The sequence below is a fragment of the Trachypithecus francoisi genome, unplaced genomic scaffold (assembly GCF_009764315.1).
Source record: "Trachypithecus francoisi isolate TF-2019V2 unplaced genomic scaffold, Tfra_2.0 Lachesis_group3, whole genome shotgun sequence".
NCBI classification, from domain to species: Eukaryota; Metazoa; Chordata; class Mammalia; order Primates; family Cercopithecidae; genus Trachypithecus; species Trachypithecus francoisi.
In genome coordinates, this window is record NW_022681468.1 from 123,018,474 (window position 1) to 123,040,778 (window position 22,305).

General features: G+C 44.7%; 1 protein-coding gene across 1 annotated transcript in view; it reads right to left on the reverse strand.

The window, feature by feature from the left end:
• The window catches only part of MAP2K1 (mitogen-activated protein kinase kinase 1), a 114,217-nt gene that overhangs the window by 58,438 nt on the left and 33,474 nt on the right, over nucleotides 1-22,305 (reverse strand). Inside the window, exons 2-3 of the mRNA XM_033189677.1 lie at nucleotides 2,500-2,710; nucleotides 846-992 (exon numbers count right to left, since the gene is read on the reverse strand). Of these exons, the coding sequence (XP_033045568.1) occupies nucleotides 846-992; nucleotides 2,500-2,710 (358 nt within the window). The remainder of the gene's footprint in view (nucleotides 1-845; nucleotides 993-2,499; nucleotides 2,711-22,305) is intronic.

Genomic DNA, 22,305 nt, shown 5'->3' on the forward strand with positions numbered 1-22,305 from the left:
ATGGAGACACAAGTAGAGAATCCTCCCAGGAGGGTTATTCTAAAGTTCACTAAGGCTGCATACCAGGACCCCTATTCTAGAGGTCAGGACAGGTCTAAAGTATCAGGAAGAAAATGGGGTAGGAGCTGAGAGACACAATACTGGACTGAAAGCATGACAGCCACCAAGTGTGCAGACTCACGTCAGCCCTCATCTCTAAGCCATCAGCCCAGGGAGAATAAAGCAAAGATCAACACTTGAAGAATTCCCTAAGTTGCACAATGTGTTGGAAGACTTATATCTGAAGACAAGGAGGGATTCCAAGCACGTAGTGGTAAAATGACTGGCAGCTAACACGCATATAATTAATTAGCCTATGAATGCCCTCTCTCTCCACTGCCCTCTCCTTCCACTAACGTGCATCATGCAGAAACCCAGAGAAACCCTAGAGGCTGCCCTTACAGTAGATTATATCATCTTCATAATCCCAGAGCCTCGCACCTAGCATACAGCATTATACACAAGAAATGGATTTAAACTGTTATTTACCAGATTTTACTTACATCACATCTTAGGGTCATCGGAATAAAAAAAAAAAAAAAAAAAAAAAAAACTACGAGAGGTGCTCTAGGTACATCCACCAGGAATACTGCCACTTCTCTGAAGAGAGGCAAGGACCTAGAAAGGAGGTCTGACATCTTGTGAATATCCCAAGCTCTACAGTCAGACTTCCCAGATGCCTCAGATAGTGATATGGATCCCAGGAGCAGCAGGGAGGCAGCTGGTCACATCCCAGACCAAAGATTAGGCCAGAACCACCCAACTCTTAAGGCCATTGCTCCAGAGGCTGAGAGGGTGTCACATACCATGTGCTCCATGCAGATACTGATCTCGCCATCACTGTAGAATGCACCATAGAAGCCCACGATGTATGGAGAGTTGCACTCATGCAGAACCTGCAGCTCCCTTATGATCTGGTTCCGGATTGCGGGTTTGATCTCCAGATGAATTAGCTGGAGAAAAGTAGAAGAAAGAGAAGTTTTATGAAAGAAAGAGGGAGGAAGGGACGAAAGATGTAGTCTTGTTAAATGTTTAAGCTCTTAAAGGTAGAGACAGGAGAAACAGGTTAAGTTGTAACAAACAAGTTTTTGCTCAACCAAGAACTGAGTGTCACTGTACTAAGGCAGGCACTGGCACTGGGGGCTGTCCCAGCTGTGCCTCGGCTCCTGGGAGCCTAGACAGGAACAAAGTTAAGGGAAGGCTTACTCCGAGAGAGGCTTTGGAGCTCAGATAAGAAGAGAAATTGACCTTGAGGATTTGGATCACACTCAAGAGCTGTGCAAGCAGAAGGGTATGAGGGACTCAGGTATGCTAACCTAGGCTGCCCAAGAGATTCTTCCTTGACCTCAGGAGCCTGATGTGGTTGAGACTGAGCCAAAGTCTAAGGTGCTACCTTATGTCACCCTAACATTTTCCCTTGTTCCAGCTGGGGAGACAAGTGACAGTCACATTAAATAGCTACGCAGTAAGGTTGAACTTCTAAAAAATCCCACAGACAGCGAGTGTCAGAGAACATGGACGCAGTGGTTACCAGTGTGGGCTGGGGCACGTGGTATAAGCTAGACAAGAGGTGGACCTAGAAGATGGGTATTGTTTGAAAAGACAGAAGGAACAGCACACACACAAAAATTATGGGCACGGGAGTGAACACAATGTGCAAAAAAACATCGAAGAGCCCAACCTCTCTGGAGCAAGGGGCTGTATTCCAAAAGAGGACCAAGGGTAGACAGGAAAGGGAAGTCCAGCTCTACAAGTACATCCTATGATGGCGAGTTCAGATGCTGTAATGCAGGAAGATAAAGGGGATTCACTGGCAGGGCTGGAGCACAAGTGGGAAACAACTTGAAATCCTTGTTTTGTGCATCACTGTGGCTGGGTGAATGAAAGTAGCTTCTCCAGCACCTGATAAGCAATAAACAGGTACCTTGGCATTCCTTCCACAGCACACAGAAGGTTAAAGAAGAGTCATTATTTTCCAGACGGGATGGGGATTAATACACTAACACAGTCATTAGTGTGTTTATCCATAATCTGATAAATAACATGCATTCAAAATTCAAACAGCACGGCCGGGCACGGTGGCTCATGCCTGTAATCCCAGCATTTTGTGGGGCTGAGGCGAGCGGATCACCTGAGGTCAGGAGTTCAAGACCAGCCTGACCAACATGGAGAAACCCTGTCTCTACTAAAAACACAAAAAATTAGCCAGGCATGGTGGCGCATGCCTGTAATCCCAGCTACTCCGGAGGCTGAGGCAGGAGAATCGTTTGAACCCAGGAGGTGGAGGTTGCACACCAGCCTGGGCAACAAGAGCGAAACTCCATCTAAAAAAAAAAAAAAAAAAAATTCAAACAGCACAAAAAGGTATTGAGTAAAGTCAGTCTTCCTTCTACCCTGGTCCCCAGGCTTCTAGGTACCCTGAGAGATAATCCAATTACCTGTTAATCAAGGCAAACTCACCTTTCTGGCCATGACCAGGCCAGAAGGCTTGTGGGAGACCTTGAACACCACACCACCATTGCCGGCCCCCAGCTCACTGATCTTCTCAAAGTCGTCATCCTTCAGTTCTCCCACCTTCTGCTTCTGGGTGAGAAAGGCCTCAAGGCGCTTTCGCTGCTGCTCATCAAGCTCTAGCTCCTCCAGCTTCTTCTGCAAGGCCTCCAAGTTGGTCCTGTTCCAAAGCAGGGAGCACAAGTCAATACTGTCACCAGAGAAGTCAACCCAAAGAAGTACTCCTATCATGGAAAGCTCCAGCTCTGGGGCCAGACAGAGAATCAAAGAGTGAGGCTAGAGAAGAGGCCCCCTCCCACTGTGGCTCTGCCCACTTCACTCCAGCCACCCCAGATGACTATCACCAACACGCTTTACCTCTCAGGGCTTCAATTTCCTTATTTATAAAATGAAAAAATTAGGTCTTTCTCACTATGTTGTAAGTCAAAGAAAGGAACCAAAGAACCTACTAAAATTCAGAATGAGCCACCTTAATTCGCTTTAAAACTCCAGTTTAAAAAGCCCCACTACTGTTGGTTTTATTGTTTTTACCATACACAAAATAAAATTCCCTAAATTCACTAAAATGAAATCAAATCAACGTTAAACTGAATCACAACAGTAGAAATCCTCATTTTCAATGTAATCAGGTCCAGGTTACATTGGACCAGGTTAATCAAAAAAACACAGCAAAAAATCATAAAAAGTATATATCTAAAGTTATTATTTTTGCATAATGTATATAAATATGCATTCATTCGCCCATTCTTTAACAAAGGGCAAGACTCTGAATAAGGGTCCAAAGAGGACCCACTGGTTAAGAGGTCCACATCATCCTCTCACACGGACCAGAACATAATACATTGTTGACAATTTCCTATTCCTGATTTATTAAAGCTGGTTAACGTTAAAATTTTAGAGTTTTATGATTTCCCACAATCTTAATGTTCATCTCATTTGACAGTAACGTGTTTTAGTAACTTGGACTTATGAGTCTTTCCACAGCTTTTAACTAGTGGGGGGGAAAATCACTTCATTTGCAGTTATATTTCATCAGTTTATCTGATACCTAAATACATTACTTAACTACAATACCAGCTACAGCTGAACAAATGGGTTTGGGAACAAGCTGGCTCTTGGTAAGCACATAATTCAGCCAGTGGGTGCTGAAGCGAGTGGGTATGGCAGAGAGCAGCCTCCTGCAGTGCATGCTGTGGGCATTGCTCAGAGTGTTTCATCCAGGGAACTGAAAAGTGTTCATCACTCCTGTGAGCTGGTTAACAGGAAGGTGGTAAGAGTTTCCACTGTGTGGCCGGGCGCGGTGGCTCAAGCCTGTAATCCCAGCACTTTGGGAGGCCGAGACGGGCGGATCACGAGGTCAGGAGATCGAGACCATCCTGGCTAACACGGTGAAACCCCGTCTCTACTAAAAAATACAAAAAAATTAGCCGGGCGTGGTGGCGGGCGCCTGTAGTCCCAGCTACTCGGGAGGCTGAGGCAGGAGAACGGCGTGAACCCGGGAGGCGGAGCTTGCAGTGAGCTGAGATCCGGCCACTGCACTCCAGCCTGGGCGGCAGAGCCAGACTCCGTCTCAAAAAAAAAAAAAAGAGTTTCCACTGTGTTTCACTGGATTTCATTGGGTTTCAAATTGAAGTCCCGGGAGGTGAAGCGTGTCAGTGATAATCGTGTGGGGTGGCTGGAGTGACACAGCTGACAAGATAGGCCTTCGCTATACATCATCATGTTGGTGTTCCTGTCAACACACACACCCCAGTTCTGAGCTTGAAAGATAGAGTAAGCATAATCTGCTCTTCCTTCACACCCTCTATCCCAAACCTCTAGAAGACAGGGAAACGAAGACTTACCTCTCCACGTATGAGGAGATCTGACACTGCCTTACAAATAACATCACGCATGGGACCAAAGAAGATGCAAGGCCGAGGCTGCTGATTTTCCTCAGATTTTCCCCCCACCCACCCGCTACACACATCAAAGAAAGGCCATGCAAGCACACAGTAGGAAGGCGGCTGTCTGCAGGCCAGGAAGAAGGCTCTTGCCAGAACCCAAACATGCTGGCACCCTGCCCTTAGACTTTCAACCTCCAGAACAGTAGGGAAACAAACTATTGTTGTTTAAGCTACATGGTCTATGATATTTTATAATAGCAGTCCAAGCAAACTGAGACAGCTACTCAATATTTTCATGCAAGGTTGAGCTATATCTTGCAGTGTCCCCAGTCCCTAGGGTGTGGGAACCCAGAATATGTGTGGCTGGGGGTGCACAGTGCACACTCTCTGGTTTCCTTTCTCCCAGGTCTCCCCACAAAGGAGCTTACTGAGGACCACATTTAGAAACACATGTCAAATGTAGATGGACCCCATGGCTAAAACCTGAAGGAGGCTACAGCTGCCTGACAGGCTCAGCAGGCCAGCTAGAGATGCAGATTCCAGAAGCTGTCAAAACACACATACACAGAGTGCATGATGGGAGAAGGGAAGGACGGCTGCATGGAAGAAAAACTGCTTTCCTCACAACACTGTAACTCTCCTCAGTGCTTTACATTTATTAAGTCATTTAACCCACAACCCCTGATTGGAACAGATGAGCAAACTCAAGCACAAACAGGTGAACTAAGATGTCAAAGGTCAAATAGCTGCTAAGTGGCACAGCCAGGTTTCAAATTCAGGCAGAGAGAACAAATGTCTCACCTTAACCATGATGCTGTATTATCTTCAAAAAGCTCAATACTTTCCAGGGAGGCAACTGACAACCATGGGTAAGATCCCAGTGTGAGGCATTTAACACACCAGGGCTCAATCATACATAAAGGTGGTGTGCCCTACACAAAGAGGCCTTTGCACCAGAGACAATCCTGTCTCCCTTGCACATCAATCTGATGATGGATCTACTGGAGCAGATTGGAGCAGATTAACACTGCCTTGCAGCTGATACTTTCCATAGAAATTCAATCAATTTGCAGAGGAAAAGGGATTGCTGACTCTGTTCACTTTCCTGGCTCTCTGAAATAAGTAATTCTTACACCTTCTGGAGGAAAACCTAAGTCTGGGCTTTGTGCTACCTTTCTCCCTCCTCTACCTCCTATGTCTTGCCATTTAACCACCCACCCCACCAGCTAAGGAACTGGCTTCTGACCTGTACTTTCAGAAGGTGGCCAGGGAGAGAAATGACAAAGACTGTAGGCTGGGGTGACAAAGACTTTCCTAATGGCAGGTGTATATGGGTGAGGACTGGAGATGGAATAGTGTTGACAAAATAACAAATCGCTAGTATTCAAGCGTCCTGGATTCTTATCCCAAATTGTTCATCAACTAGCTCTGTGACCATGGACAAATCACTTAACCATGCCACATTTCAGGTTTCTCTTCTATACATCATGGAATACTATGCAGCCATAAAAAGGAACGAGATTATGTCCTTTGCAGGAACACGGATGGAGCTGGAGGTCATTATTCTCAGCAAACTAACGCAGAAACAGAAAACCAAATACTGCATGTTCTCACTTGTAAGTGGGAACTGAATGATGAGAACACATGGACACACGGGAGGGAACAACACACACTGGGGCCTGTCGGTTGGAGAAGAGAGCGAGCACCAGGAAGAACAGCTAATAGATGCTGGGCTTGATACCTAGGTGATGGGATGATCTATGCAGAAAACTACCATGGCACAGGTCTACCTATGTTCATAAATCTGCACATCCTGCACATGTGCCCCGAACTTAAAAATAAAAACAACAAAAAAATAAGGATTTCTCTTCTGTAAAATAGGAGTAACAATTCCATGCTTATTTCATTCACCGGGGTGGGTCAAAATAGAAACTAACGGAAGAAGCATGAAATTTTTGACACATTTATACATTAACATAGAGGGGAGGGGAGGGGAAGTGGAGAAAGGGAAGGACAGGCCAAGGCAGCAACGGGCAGGATCCAGAAACTATGTGTCTTTCCTTTAATTATTCTTAAAATACTCAGGGTTTTTTTTTTTTTTTTTTTTTAAGAGAATGAAAAACGAAACATTTTATCTGAAGGTGAAATGAAGATTCCGTACTCATTAAAAAGATATCAATCAATAATGTAACAGTATTCAGTATTTCTTCCTCTTGCAGAGGGAGATATTCAACAAGGCTAATTTCTGCCTTTTCAAGGTGAAATGTTTTAAGCAAAGGATATAAGAGCGAGGGCCCTCACCCAACAACTGTATCACCAATCTCTAAAACTCAGAGGGCATGAACCTGTCTGTCTCCCTTCACAATCTTTAGTTTTAACTGAAATCAGCAAAACTCACGCTGGGGATTTAAAAACAAAACAAAACAAAATTGGAGCTCCAGGCCGGGCGCGGTGGCTCGAGCCTGTAATCCCAGCACTTTGGGAGGCCGAGACGGACGGATCACGAGGTCAGGAGATTGAGACCATCCTGGCTAACACGGTGAAACCCCGTCTCTACTAAAAAATACAAAAATCTAGCCGGGCGAGGTGGCGGGCGCCTGTAGTCCCAGCTACTCGGGAGGCTGAGGCAGGAGAATGGCGTGAACCCGGGAGGCGGAGCTTGCAGTGAGCTGAGATCCGGCCACTGCACTCCAGCCTGGGTGACAGAGGGAGACTCCGTCTCAAAAAAAAAAAAAAAAAAAAAAAATTGGAGCTCCAGCACAATAAATCTGACACACACAGCCCTTTCTCCAGGGACCAGCTGTGATCGGCTCCACCCTCCATCACATTCACCATGGCAGAGATAAAACCACACACTATAACGTGAATTCTGCATCATGGCTGTCTAACAGTAAATACAAGTTCATCAAGATAAAAGAAGATTATAGGTTTGAATGGGAATGCAGAGAAAAACAAAGGTTGTCATTTGCTTTCTGAAAACACCAGGGAGGTGCAATGAAATGGGTGGGAAAGGATATCCTATGGGCAAGAACATGTCCTTCCTCTCATCTCACCCATCTGCTAAGTCTAATTACACTGTTGCAACTGGAACCTTTCATTTGTGGCTCAGTGGTTTAAATCAAGCAGCAGCATAAAATGTATCCCAGGGAGGGACCTTGAAGACCACCTTATCCAACCCTCATTTTACAGATGAGAAAACTGAGGCCCAAAGGGACAAGTTCAAATAGTTCACTGGTGGCAGGTCTCCTAAATCCTAGGAGAGAGCTCCTTTCAAGGCCCCACACTGCCCTTTTCAACCCTGACAGTCACTGAATTTAGAGGCTGGCCTAAGGAATGATGGAAGGAGGTAGGGGGGTGATGTCCAGAAAAAGAAATGGGATCTCCAAACTGCCACACACCAAACAGAAATAGGCCACAATCGCATGCCTCCCAACCTGAGCCTTGCTCTAGCCTCAATGGCAGGCCTGGCCTCTGCCAGGAGGGTACATTGAAGGAAGGAAACAAGATGACAACCAATGACTGTAGGAAGGAGAGGAAGGGTCCTCGTGCAGGTGGGTGTTCTCACCAGACAGCCCAGGGAGTTGTAAAGTTCTCCTTCCCCTGTGGCATCTGGCAAGCAGGAATGCTACTAGGGCAGGAAACAAGTCAAGTAGCAGGGAAAGAGGGAAAGAGAGGCAGAAGAGACAGACTCAAGATAAGAGAGACCAGCACCTAGAGATAAAGGCTGCATACAATCCCTTGATCCATGCCTTCTACTCCTACTTACCCATCTGTGAGATCTTGGGTAAGTTACCTTCCTTTCTGGTCCTCAGTTCTGTACACATAAGAAAAGTATATAGGAAGGAGGAGAGGAGGTTAGGGAGAAGTTGTCTACCTCTGAGGTCCAAGTCTGTCAATGTGACAGTAATCTGAGGAGGTACAGAATAAGAATGGGGGCATGTTCAAGTTGAGGGGCTGAGGAGCTTCAATGGATAGGGCCAATGTGAGAACAAAGAGAACTGGCACCATAGGTCTCTGTAAGGTCAAACCATGGATGGCTGAGGATTGAGGGTTAGGTGTCTAAGGAGTAGTAAGACAGGAAAGGAGAATGGACCTGAAAGAGGAAGGCAGAGGGTGCCAAAAGCACAGCTTACCAACTTCTAGATTCCATGACAGGCTAGCCCATCTGTGTTGGGCAGTACAGATGCACTGGCAAGGGATAGCCCCAGACATCTTGGGGAAGGCGTTCTATATCCTTCCATACCTCAATCCTGCAGGTTACTCTAGGAGAGGCTCTTCAACTACCTAGGAAATCAAATTCTAGGATTGTGTATATGTGCTCCGTGAAAGAAGCCAGGCACAAAAAGAGTATGTACTATGTGATCTGGTTTGGCTCTATGTCCCTACCCAAATCTCATTTCAAATTGTAATCCCCATGTGTTGAGACAGAGAGGTGATTGAGTCATGGGGGCAGTTTCCCCACATTGCTGTCATGGTAGTGAGTGAGTTCCCACGAGAGCTGATGGTTTTGTAAGTGTCTGGCGTTTCCCCTACTGGCACTTCTCTCTCTTGCCACCATGTGAAGAAGGTCCTTGCTTCCCCTTTGCCTTATGCCATGACTGTACATTTACTGAGGCCTCCCCAGTCATACAGAACTGTCATTCAATTAAACCTCTTTCCTTTATAAGTTACCCAGACTTGGGCAGTTCTTTATAAACCAGTGTGAAAACAGACTAATACAATATGTCATTCCATCTATAGAAAATTCGAAGCCAGGCATGCTGGCTCACACCTGTAATCCTAGCACTTCGGGAGGCTGAAGCAGGAGGATCACTTAAGCCCAGTCGTTTGAGACCAGCCTGGCCAACATGGTGAAACCCTATCTCTACCGAAAATATAAAAATTAGCCAGGCATGGTGGCATGCGCTTGTAATCACAGCTACTTGGGAGGCTGAGGTAAGAGAACTGCCAGAGCCTGGGAGGTGGAGGTCACAGTAAGCCAAGATCATGTCACTTGCACTCCAGCCCGGGTGACAGTGAGACGCTATCTCAAAAGAAAAGAAAAGAAAAGAAAAAAAAAGAAAAAAGAAAATTCAAAAAAGGGCAACAGTAATCTTTGCAATTATAAATTAGGAAAGTGATTACCCTTCGGGGGAAGTAACTAAGAGGGGGTGTGCAATGGTTAATTTTATGTGTCAACCTGGCTGGGCCATGGTGTTTCTGTGAAAATGTTTTTGGTTTTTGTGGGGGTTTCTGGATGAGATTTTAACATTTAAACTGGTAAACTTGGATTAAAGTGAATTACCCTACATAATGTGAATGGGCCTCAGCCAATCAGTTGAAAACCTTAAGAGAACAAAGACTGACCTGCCCAAAAGAAGGAATTCTGCTGGTAGCCTGTCTCTGGACTTGAACTACATGCAACCCTACCCTGGGTCTCCAGTTTGCTGGCTTACCCCTGCAGATTTTAGGCTTACCAGACCTCTACAATCACGTAAGCCAATTCCCTAAAATAAACATCGATAACCCTCTCTCTCTCTCTCTCTCTCACACACACACACACAACTGCTGTTGGTTCTGTTTCTCTGGTGAACCCTAATACAGGGAAGGAGGGGAATTCCTGGGTGCTAGTAATGCCCTGTTCTTGATCTGAAGGCTGGTTATGTGGTATGTTTGGTTTCTGAGAATTCATCAACTACGCATTTATGACACATAAAAATGAACCTTGACCTGAACCTGGGAGTCAGGCTATCTGGGTATGAATCCCTATTTGGCCACTGAATAGCCATGTCAAGTTGGAGAGGTTTCTTTTTTTTTTTTTTTGAGACAGAGTCTTGCCTCGTTGCCCAGGCTGAAGTGCCATGGTACAATCTTGGTTCACTGTAGCATTCACTTCCTGAGTTCAAACGATTCTCCTGCCTCAGCCTCCCAAGTAGCTGGGTTTATGGGCACCTGCCACCATGCCTGGTTAACTTTTGTATTTTTAGTAGAGACAGGATTTCGCCATGTTGGCCAGGCTGGTTTCGAACTCCTGACTTTGTGATGTGCCAGCCTCAGCCTCCCAAAGTGCTGGGATTACAGGGGTAAGCCACCAACACCTTGCCAGAGAGGTTTCTTAAAAGCCTTAAGCTTCAGGTTTTTCTTCAGTTAAATGGGGCTAACAGTAAACACATCATGGGGTTGTCAGGAGACTAAAGGAGCTCACCCACACTCATCTAGTTAACAGTAGGTGCTCAATGAATACTATCAAATGTTATTCTTTCTTTTTTTTTTTTGGAGATAGAGTCTTGCTCTGTCACCCAGGCTGGAGTGCAGTGGCATGATCTCGGCTCACTGCAAGGTCCGCCTCCCGGGTTTATGCCATTCTCCTGCCTCAGCCTCCTGAGTAGCGGGGACCACAGATGCCCGCCACCACACCCGGCTAATTTTTTGTATTTTTAGTAAAGATGAGGTTTCACTGTGTTGGCCAGGATGGCCTCGATCTTCTGATCTCATGATCCGCCCGCCTCGGCCTCCCAAAGTGCTGGGATTACAGGCATGAGCCACCGCGCCTGGCCCAAATGTTATTCTTTTTAACCAATTAGATTACAACAGCAAAACAATATTAAATATGCATTTAGCATTTAGATGATTCCAACTTTTAAAAAAAATTTCACTTTCATTTAATTTCTACAACCACTTTTTACTTATTATCACATTTTGACCTAAATTGCCCTTAGCTGTATATACTCCTTTCGTTACTTCACTGAGGGCCTTCTAGTATGGAACTTAGGCATTCTCAAAGACCTGGGAAGACAAAACAAACAATTTATTCTCAAAGGAGAAACAAGATGAGATAATCGTCAATGGGGTTTATATGCAGGCAAGAAGTAACGACCAGGGCTTCAAACCATATAACATGGGAAGCTAACCACTATGCTTGCAGAAAAGCACAGCCCTGGTATTTAGCTGTAGAGTTCTATCCTTGTAACACTACAGAAGGGTATGTTAGGATTAGAGAATTTTAGCACTGGACAAAACTTTAAAGACCACCTATTTTAACTGCCCTATTTCAACTGTAAGAAAAACTACAGAGATGTGACTTGCACAAGTTCACAGAGTAAGTGACTATTAGAGTTGAACCCAGGTCTTCTGACTCCTAATGGCTTCACACCTATTTGGCAGGCACAGAGTAGCCACAAGCATGTTTTTCTTCTTTCTAGTAGTTTCACCACAATGTAAAAGACCAGCTCTGCCTGGAGCGTGCCAATGTCCTTTCCCACACTTCTTAGATGCCTTCCTCTTCCTGAACCCCAGAAGAGAAGGGCACCTGAACAAGAAATCTCAGGTGACTTAGTTTGCTAGTGCCTACTCTACTGAAGAACTGGGTTTTCATTCTTGAGAAGAAACTCATGGAAGGGTGTGTTTCCTATCACAGGTACACATGCTAATTTTTTTGTTGTTGAATTTTCTTGGTGCGACTTATGCCAAGTAATTATAAAGATTTTTTTTTGTCTTCTTGATGAATATTTCATGAAGGCTATGAAGTCGGAAGAGGAAAGTCCTGGGTGTGAAAGCTTTTTCTACCTCATTTATTTTTTATTTTTTGTAGCCGCAGTGTCTATTTTCCTACTTTAAGATCACTGGGCTGCTCTGTCTATGGAGTAGCCACTCTTTTATCCCTCTGCTTTCTTAATAAACTTGCTTTCACTTAAAACAAACAAACAAACAAACAACAACAAAAAAAAACAGTGAAGTATTCCCAGGTCCTGTCTAAAACCTAAGAGTTGATGTATTGGCAGGAAGAGCTGAACGTTCAAGATGGTTTTGTGGTGCCTTTTTTTCTAATCTCCTTTTGTACATGTTAATACTGAGCAAATGAAACACTGCTCTCGGTTTAACAAGAAAGGAGGAAGAAAGACCCTAACTTCTGAGAGAGAAGTCTTTCCCCTCTATGTGGAAGGCCCTGACTGAAATGTGGATCCAAGACTGGTAGTCAAAGTGTTGTCTCTTAGTTGTTGTACCTTACTTTGGGATTCCCCTCTTTTCTTCCCCCCGGCAAGGTGTGCCTTTCCTTCTGGAATTGTAAGTGAACACAATAATAGTATCTGTTTACACTGTGAAGTGGGATATTGTCTCAGAAAACACACCAGTGGCTGTCTCACTGTCGAACTAATGCCTTGTGAATGTATGATCTATGGAAATACCCTTGTAGTTGTACCTGCTGATAACTATCTGTCTGTTGGAAAATAAATTCTGAACATCCCCGGCCCTGTCACCCGCCATCCCCCACGAAAAAAAAAGACCAGCTCTGTCCTGGCCCAGCAGCAGCTGATTTCCTGCATATGTCACTGGCCCTGGAAGTGGGTCTGGAAACTTCTTTCAGGAACAATGACTATGAGACTTTTCTCACCTACACATCTGTCAGCAAGCGAAGAAGAGTAGGCGGCCAAGATGTGATATGCACAAGCAGCTAGCATCAAGGAAAAGGTTAAAAAAAAAAAAATTCTGCTAAATTGAGTGAAGCACATTAGGAACCATGCAAAAGAATGACTGTATTGAAGCACAGCTTCCCCTAGTTGATGAAGAATCTAAGGCTAAAGCTGGGCTCAACACCAACAAAAAGCAAAAGTCTACTACTGCTGAAGGAGGTACAGAAAACTTTCTCCTGCCCAAGACCTGCCACAGATACGCAAAGTCTGGCTGCCATACAGAGGAAGAGGAAGAATGCTGGGAAAACCCCAAACCCAAGGTCTATACTCACAGGGTCTGCTATAAGATGGAGACTGGAGGCTGGGCACAGTGGCTCACACCTGTAATCCCAGCACTTTGGGAGGCCAAGGCGGGCAGATCACCTAAGGTTGGAGTTTGAGAACAGACTGACCAACATGGAGAAACCCCATTTCCACCAAAAATACAAAATTAGCCGGGCTTGGTGGCACATTCTGTAATCCCAGCTACTCAGGAGGCTGAGGAGAGAGAATCGCTTGAACCCAGGAGGCAGAGGTTGTAGTGAGCCGAGATTGCACCACTGTACTCCAGCCTCAGCAACAAAAGCGAAATTCTGTCTCAAAAAAAAAAAAAAGAAAAAAAGGTTGAGACTGGATCAAGACAATGAGAACCTCCCTACCTTGACTTCAAGCTAAGAACCATTGAAAAGCAATTGCAGCTTACCCCTAGGAGAGAGGCAAGAGTATAGAGAAAAAGTCCCTTTATAGCAAAGGATTAAGGGACAGTTCAGAGCTGAAGAAGCAGTAGGAAGACTGAGAAAAAAATAAACCTATACAACTCAGGCTCCCCGCTAAGCATAAGATAAAAACCCATTACTGGAGAAATTTGAAGCATGTGGTGCATTTAAGTTAACAATATCAAAAAGAAAGCCCAAACCCAGCTCAACTCTGGCTAACAGCCTAACACAAACTAACAGCATGAAACAAAAGCATGCCCATTTCTGAGGATAAAGACAATTTACCTAATTCTCTGTTCCACTACATAATATTCAATATTCAATCAAAAATTACAAGACACAGGCTGGACATGGTGGCTCATGCTTGTAATCCCAGCACTTTGGGAGGCCGAGGCAGGCAGATCACTTGAGGTCAGGAGTTCGAGATCAGCCTGGCCAACATGGCGAAATCCCACCTCTACTGAAAGTATAAAAATATAAAAACATGCCTGTAATCTCAGCTACTTAGGAGGTTGAGACAGGAGAGTCACTTGAACCCAGGATGCCGAGGTTGCCGTGAGCCAAGATAGTACCATCCAGCCTGGGCAACAAAAGAAAAACTCTGTCTCAAAAAAAAAAAAAGAAAAAAAGGTTGAGACTGGATCAAGACAATGAGAACCTCCCTACCTTGACTTCAAGCTAAGAACCATTGAAAAGCAATTGCAGCTTACCCCTAGGAGAGAGGCAAGAGTATAGAGAAAAAGTCCCTTTATAGCAAAGGATTAAGGGACAGTTCAGAGCTGAAGAAGCAGTAGGAAGACTGAGAAAAAAATAAACCTATACAACTCAGGCTCCCCGCTAAGCATAAGATAAAAACCCATTACTGGAGAAATTTGAAGCATGTGGTGCATTAAGTTAACAATATCAAAAAGAAAGCCCAAACCCAGCTCAACTCTGGCTAACAGCCTAACACAAACTAACAGCATGAAACAAAAGCATGCCCATTTCTGAGGATAAAGACAATTTACCTAATTCTCTGTTCCACTACATAATATTCAATATTCAATCAAAAATTACAAGACACAGGCTGGACATGGTGGCTCATGCTTGTAATCCCAGCACTTTGGGAGGCCGAGGCAGGCAGATCACTTGAGGTCAGGAGTTCGAGATCAGCCTGGCCAACATGGCGAAATCCCACCTCTACTGAAAGTATAAAAATATAAAAACATGCCTGTAATCTCAGCTACTTAGGAGGTTGAGACAGGAGAGTCACTTGAACCCAGGATGCCGAGGTTGCCGTGAGCCAAGATAGTACCATCCAGCCTGGGCAACAAAAGAAAAACTCTGTCTCAAAAAAAAAAAAAGAAAAAAATGTACAAGATATGGCTGGGTGAGGTGGCTCACATCTGTAATCTCAGCACTTTGGGAGGCCAAAACCAAGGCAGGCAGATCACCTGAAGTCAGGAGTTCCAGACCAGGCTGGTTAACATGGTGAAACCTCATCTCTACTAAAAATACAAAATTAGCCAAGTGTGGTGGTGCATGCCTGTAATCCCAGCTACTCAGGAGGCTGAGGCAGGAGAAACACTTGAACCTGGGAGGCGGAGGTTGCAGTGAGCTGAGATTGCGCCATTGCACTCCAGCCTGGGCAACAAGAGCAAAACTCCATCTCAAAAAAAAAAAAAAATTAGCCTGGCATGGTGGCAGGCACCTGTAATCCCAGCTACTCGGGAGGCTAAGGCAGAAGAATTGCTTGATACAGGGAAGGAGGTTGCAGTGAGCCGAGATTGAGCCACTGTACTCTAGCCTGGGTGAAAACAGCGGTGAAAACTGCTTCAAAAAAAAAAACAAAAGCCGGGCGCAGTAGCTCACGCCTGTAATTCCAGCACTCTGGGAGGACGAGACCAGCGGATCACGAGGTCAGGAGATCGAGACCATCCTGGCTAATATGGTGAAACCCTGTCTCTACTAAAAATACAAAAAAATTAGCTGGGCGTGATGGTGGGCACCTGTAGTCCCACAGCTACTGGGGAGGCTGAGGCAGGAGAATGGCATGAACCCGGGAGGTGGAGCTTACAGTGAGCCTAGATCGCACCACCACACTCCAGCCTGGGCGACAGAGCAAGACTCTGTCTGAAAAAAAAAAAGGAAAGAAAAACACAAAAATCAAGAACGGTTGGGAGGTGGGATGGGGGGAAACAACCTTATCAAGAGATAAGCAATAAACACAACCAGACGCAGATGACCCAGATGTTGGAACTATCAGACAGGGGCCAAAATAACTATGATTAATATGTTAAAGGTAGACAACATGCATGAACAAATGAGGAATTTCAGCAAAGGTGAAAACTAAAAATAGAATCAAATTAAAATACTAGAAATTTTTAAAACATGGCATCAGAGGTTAACAGGCTCATTAGCTGATTACACGGAGCTGAGGGAACCATCAGTGACCCTGAAGACAGGTCAATAGAAATTTTTAAATGGAGGCTGGGCACAGTGGTTCATGCTTATAATACCAATACTTTGGGAGGCCAAGGCAGGAGGACCACTTGAGGCCCAGAGTTTGAGACCAGCTTGACCACCTAAGGCCCAGAGTTTGGGACCAGCTTGTCTCAAGAAAACACAAAGAAAAAAAGAAATTAACCAAACTAAAGCACAAAAAAAGAATAAAAGAAATCAGAACAGAGCATCCAAGAGTTGTAGGACAAGATCAAATCGTCTAACATATATGTAATTGGGGTCTTGGATGAACAAGAGGGAACAGGACAGAAGAAATACTTGAAGAGATAAAGGCCAAGAATTTCCCAAAATTAACAAAAAAACAACACCCAGATCAAAAAAGCACAGGGCACCCTAAGCAATACTTAAAAAAAGAAAAATCCCACACCTAGACACATCATAGTCAAACTGCTAAAAACCAGAGATAAAAAGTCAACCTTGAAGTCATTTATCTATGTTTCCTTCCAGTGCTTATTCATATACGTTCATTTTTTTCCCTCACAGGTAATACAATATAATTCATGTTCACCTAAGAGTGTTTTCTTTGGCTACTTTAGTCTCAGTTTCCCAATCTGTAAAAAAGGAATATCACATTCCACTCAATCCCATGTAGTTACGGTAAAGAATACCAACACAAATGTTCAAGCAACTGTGACATACTCCACAAACAGAAGATATTTTCATGATTATTGCCTTACAGGACGTGCAGTCTAAAACCCTGGTTTAGACGGAGAAACTGGGTCTCAGGAGAAGTGACTTACCCAAAGTCACACACACTTACAGGGATCAGAAATTTTGACAATCAAACACTCTTAGGTTAAATGAATTATAGTGTATTACCTATGAGGGGAAAAAAATGAATGTGTATGAACAAGCTATGCAAGGAAACACAGATAAATGAAATCAGTTGCTGTGGCAGGCAGAAGGTGATTTAATCCCTGCGTTTTCATGTTGTTCATGCAATAAATAATCCGGGGAAAATGCACAACGTAGTTAATTACCTTTATTGCTTTTATGGTTTCACCAACAACTTCCAAAGAGATTCTGGGGCAATGACTGTCCCACAGTTCCCCTAATTCTCACAAAGGGCCTAGAACACAGGCGGGTGTGTAGTTGAGGATATGCTAGAGTAAGTTTTGTGGGGATATGAGGCTCAAACTGGTCTAGAATGATATAAAATAATGAGATAGCAAAAAAAAAAAAAAAGAGTGAAAGGGCATTCTAGTAGGGGTTACTCTGTGAACAACTGTATAGAATTGGTTTGTTGCTGTTTTTTGTTGTTTTGCTTTTTGTTTTTTGTTTTTTTTTTTGAGATGGAGTCACTCTGTCATCCAAGTTGAAGTGCAGTGGTACGATCTCAGCTCACTGCAGCCTCCGCCTCCGCCTCCTCGTTCAAATGTTCCTCCCACCTCAGCCTCCCAAGTAGCTGGGATTACAGGCCCCACTACACCCAGCTAATTTTTGTATTTTTTTAGTAAAGACAGGGTTTCACCATGTTGGCTAGGCTCGTCTCCAATTCCTGACCTCAAGTGATCCACCCACCTTGGCCTCCCAAAGTGCTGAGATTACAGGCATGAACCACTGCGCTCGGCGACAATGGTATAGAATTAGGATTAAGAATATTATAAGCCAGTTATTGTGAGGCCCAGGTGGGCGGATCACAAGGTCAGCAGATCGAGACCATCTTGGCTAACAACGGTGAAACCCCGTCTGTACCAAAAAAATACAAAAAATTAGCAGGGCTTGGTGACAGGCGCCTGTAGTCCCAGCTACTCAGGAGACTGAGGCAGGAGAATGGCGTGAACCTGAGAGGTGGAGCTTGCAGTGAGCCGAGATCATGCCACTGTACTCTAGGCCTAGGTGACACAGCAAAACTCTGTCTCAAAAAAAAAAAAAGAAAGAAAAGAATATTATAAACCAGTTTGCACTTAAGAAAAAAAAAGAAAAGATTATAAGCCAGGCCAGGCAAGGTGGCTCACGCCTGTAATCCTGGCACTTTGGAAGGCCAAAGTGGATTGCTTGAGTTCAGAAGTTCGACACCAGCCTGGGCAGCATGGTGAAACCCCATCTCTACAAAAAATGCAAAAATTCACCAGGTGTGGTGGCATGCACCTGTAGTCTCAACTACTTGGGGGGCCAAGGCAGAAGGATCACTTGAACCCGGGAGGTTGAGGTTGCAGTGAGCCAAGATCACACTACTGCACTCCAGCCTAGGTGATAAAGTGAGACCCTGTTTCAGAAAAAAAAAATTATATGTGTGTGTGTGTACATATAAAAATTATATATGTGTATATATATGCACATATATGTGTATACATATATACACATATATGCCAAGAGTAAGTATTAGGGGAATAAAGCTTAAAATAAAAAAATAAGAAAATGAAAGGACAGGTGTTTATTTACCTTTTCAATCGGCTTTCCCAGGTTAAAAGATATTTTATTTTTGAGACAGGGTGTTGTTACTCTGTCACCCAGGCCGGAGTGCAGCAGTGCAGTCACAGCTCATTGCCGCCTTGATCTCCCAGGCTCAGGTGATCCTCCCACCTCAGCGTTCAGGGTAGCTGGGCCACCATGCCTGGCTAATTTTTGTACTTTTTGTAGAGACTGGGTTTTGCCATGTTGCCCAGACTGGTCTCAAACTCCTGGGCTCAAGTGGTCCACTCACCTTGGCCTCCCAAAGAACTTGGATTACAGGTGTGAGCCACTGTGCACAGCTGAAAGGCATTCATTCATTCATTCATTCATCTATTTGACAGAGTCTTGCTCTGTTGACCAGGCTGGAGTGCAGTGGTGCGATCTTGGCTCACTGCAACCTCCACCTCCTGGGTTCAAGCAATTCTTGTTCCTCAGCCTCCCAAGTAGCTGGGATTACAGGTGACCACCACCATGCCCGGCTAATTTTTGTATTTTTAGTACAGACAGGATTTCACCACGTTGGCCAGGGTGGTCTCGAACTCCTGACCTCAGGTGACCCACCCGCCTCACCTCCCAAAGTGCTGGGATTACAGGTATGAGCCACCACACCTGGCCAAGGCATTTATTTTTAATTTCACTGTAAATCAGGTAGTTTCCAAGCCAACATTTTTTTTTAATTTCATGAAAACAGGTTTGATTAAAAAGAATCCCAGGTAGAGTAAGAATCACACATTCCTATCCTTTAAAAAGAAACAAACAAACAAAAACACCCCCTGGGAATCAGTCTTCTGAAATCACATAAATTACCTTCCCACAACATGTTTCTGTAGTCATGTTGAAAAATACACACATACACACACAGAGAGGAGCCTCTGGAGTCATGAGGACCACCCACTCACACAGACTCTCCTCAAATATTGAACAACATCCTGAATCAGACAGGGGGTGTCATATTGTTGCTTAAAACAAGTGACAGCCTATGGTTCCTTCTGCCCCGGTGTATAAAATGTGTTTCATATTAGCCACATATGAAATATTTCTTTTTGTTTTGAGATGGAGTCTCACTCCCATCACACAGGCTGGAGTGCAGTGGCACGATCTCAGCTCACTGCAACCACCACTTCCCAGGTTCAAGCAATTCTTCCTCAGCCTCCCAAGTAGCTGGCATTACAGGCATGCGCCACCACGCCCAACTAATTTTTGTATTTTTAGTAGAGACGGGGTTTTGCCATGTTGGCCAGGCTGGTCTCGAATTCCTGACCTCAGGTGATCCATCCGCCTCGGCCTCCCAAACTGCTAGAATTACAGGTGTGACTCGCCGCGCCCGGCCGGATGATTTTCAAAGGATCAGTCTTCTGTAGAAGTACAAAAGGAAAAGTGACGGAGTTTGGAGGGAGAGGGGGAAAAAAAATCAAAAGTTAGAAGACAAAAAAGAAGCCAGGCATAGTGGTGTATGCCTGTAATCCCAGATACTCGCGAGGATGAGGCAGGAAAATCACTTAAACCCAGGAGGCAGAGGCTGTAGTGAGCCAAGATTGCATCTTTGCACTCTAGCCTGGGCAACAAACTGAAACTCTGTCTCAAAAAAAAAAGAAAAAAAGAAAAAAAAAAAGGCCGGGCGCAGTGGCTCACGCCTGTAATCCCAGCACTTTGGGAGGCCAAGGCAGGTGGATCACGAGGTCAGGAGATCGAGACCATCCTGGCTAACACAGTAAAACCCCTTCTCTATTAAAAATACAAAAAATTAGCCAGGCGTGGTGGCGGGTGCCTATAGTCCCAGCTACTCGGGAGGCTGAGGCAGGAGAATGGTATGAAGCTGAGAGGCGGAGCTTGCAGTGAGCCAAGATCGTGCCACTGCACTCCAGCCTGGGTGACAGGGCGAGACTCCGTCTGAGACTCCATCTCAAAAAAAAAAAAAAAAAAAAAAAGGCCAGGCACAGTGACTCACACTTGTACCCCCAGCACTTTGGGAGGCTAAGGCAGGCGGATCACGAAGTCAGGAGTTCAAGACCAGCCTGGCCAAGATGGTGAAACCAAGTCTCTACTAAAAATACAAAAATTAGCCCAGTGCCATGGCAGATGCCTGTAATCCCAGCTAATCAGGAGGCTGAGGGAAGAGAATCACTCGAGCCCAGGGGAAGGAGGTTGTAGTGAGCCAAGATAGCACCACTGCACTTCAGCCTGGGCAACAGAGTGAGACTTTGTCTCAAAAAAAAAAAAATAACAGAGTAACACCCTTAGAAAACCAAATACTACATGTTCTCCCTTACATGTGGGAGCTAAATATAGAAACAAAAAGGGGAACAACAGACACTGAGGCCCATTTGAGGATGGAGGGTAGGAAGAGGGACAAGTTCAGAAAAAATAACTATTGAGCACTTGGCTCAATACCTGGATGATATAATGTATACAACAAACCCCAGTGACACAAGTGTACCTATGCAACAAACCTGCACATATACTCCTGAACCTAAACTAAAAGTTTAAAAATAAATGGAATATTTGGATGCACTGATAAAAAATAAATTACTATAAATTCTATAAATTGTTAAAGGAATAAAGTTTTAGTCAGCAACACTGGTAAATTGCTATTAATACATTTTTGTAAACAAACAAAAAGAACATCACCTTTACTTGACAGGGACAAAGGAGGGACATAACAGTCTGATAAAGAATGAAAAATGCAGTTGAAGAGATGAGCTTCCTAAATGCCAGGCACGGTATAGCTATAAACTCATTTCATTCTCACAACATTTAAAAAAGAAAAATAAGTCTGCTGTTCCCACTTTGCAGATACAGAAATAGAGGTCAGGAGCTGTTAAGTAACTTACCCAAGGCTAGGGTCGGAACTCCAAATTTTGGTCTTTTCTCCACATCATGCTGAAGAGTTCCTGTCCTTCAATCAAAATCACCCACCAACTCATCCCCAACACCAGGAATTCCCCCAGAAGTGTGATTTATTCCTTAAGGCAAAGAAACTGTGTCCTCCTAACACATAAAGGTTCCAGGAAGGACAATAAATTAAATCTACCCAAAGAAGGACACCTTTCACAGAAACATCCAAGGCTGAGACACTTTTTTTTCCTGAGACAGAGTCTCGCACCCAGGCTGGAGTGCAGTGGCGCAATCTCAATGCAACTTCGCCTCCCAAAGCAAATCTTGTGCCTCGGCCTCCCAAGTAGCTGGGATACAGATGTGCACCACCACTTCTGGCTAATTTTTGTATTTCTTAGTAGAGATGGGGTTTTGCCATGTTAGCCAGACTGGTCTTGTACTCCCGGCCTCAATTGATCTGCCCACCTTGGCCTCCCAAAGTGCTGAGATTACAGGCGTGAGCCACCATGCCCAGCTCAAAACCGATATATTTTGACTGGGGAAGAAGGGACACTGGCCAGGCAGAAGTAAGTGTAAAAATTCTGGTTGCCATAAAAGAGCTGGGGTACTACTGTGGTGGGAAGGGTGGAGAGGATGGGACAGGGAATGTTGAAAAGAAGAAAGCACTAAGAACAACCCAGGTAGAAAATCCAAAAAATATGTGGTCAGCATCAGCTGGGCACAGTGGCTCACGCCTGTAATCCCAGCACTTTGGGAGGCCAACGTGTGTGGATCACCAGGTCAGCAGATTGAGACCATCCTGGCTAACACGGTGAAACCCCGTCTCTACTAAAAACACAAAAAATTAGTCGGGTGTGGTGGTGGGCACCTGTAATCCCAGATACTCGGGAGGCTGAGGCAGGAGAAAGACGTGAACCCAGGAGGCAGAGCTTGCAGTGAGCCAAGATCGCACCACTGCACTCCAGGCTGTGTGACAGAGCAAGACTCCGT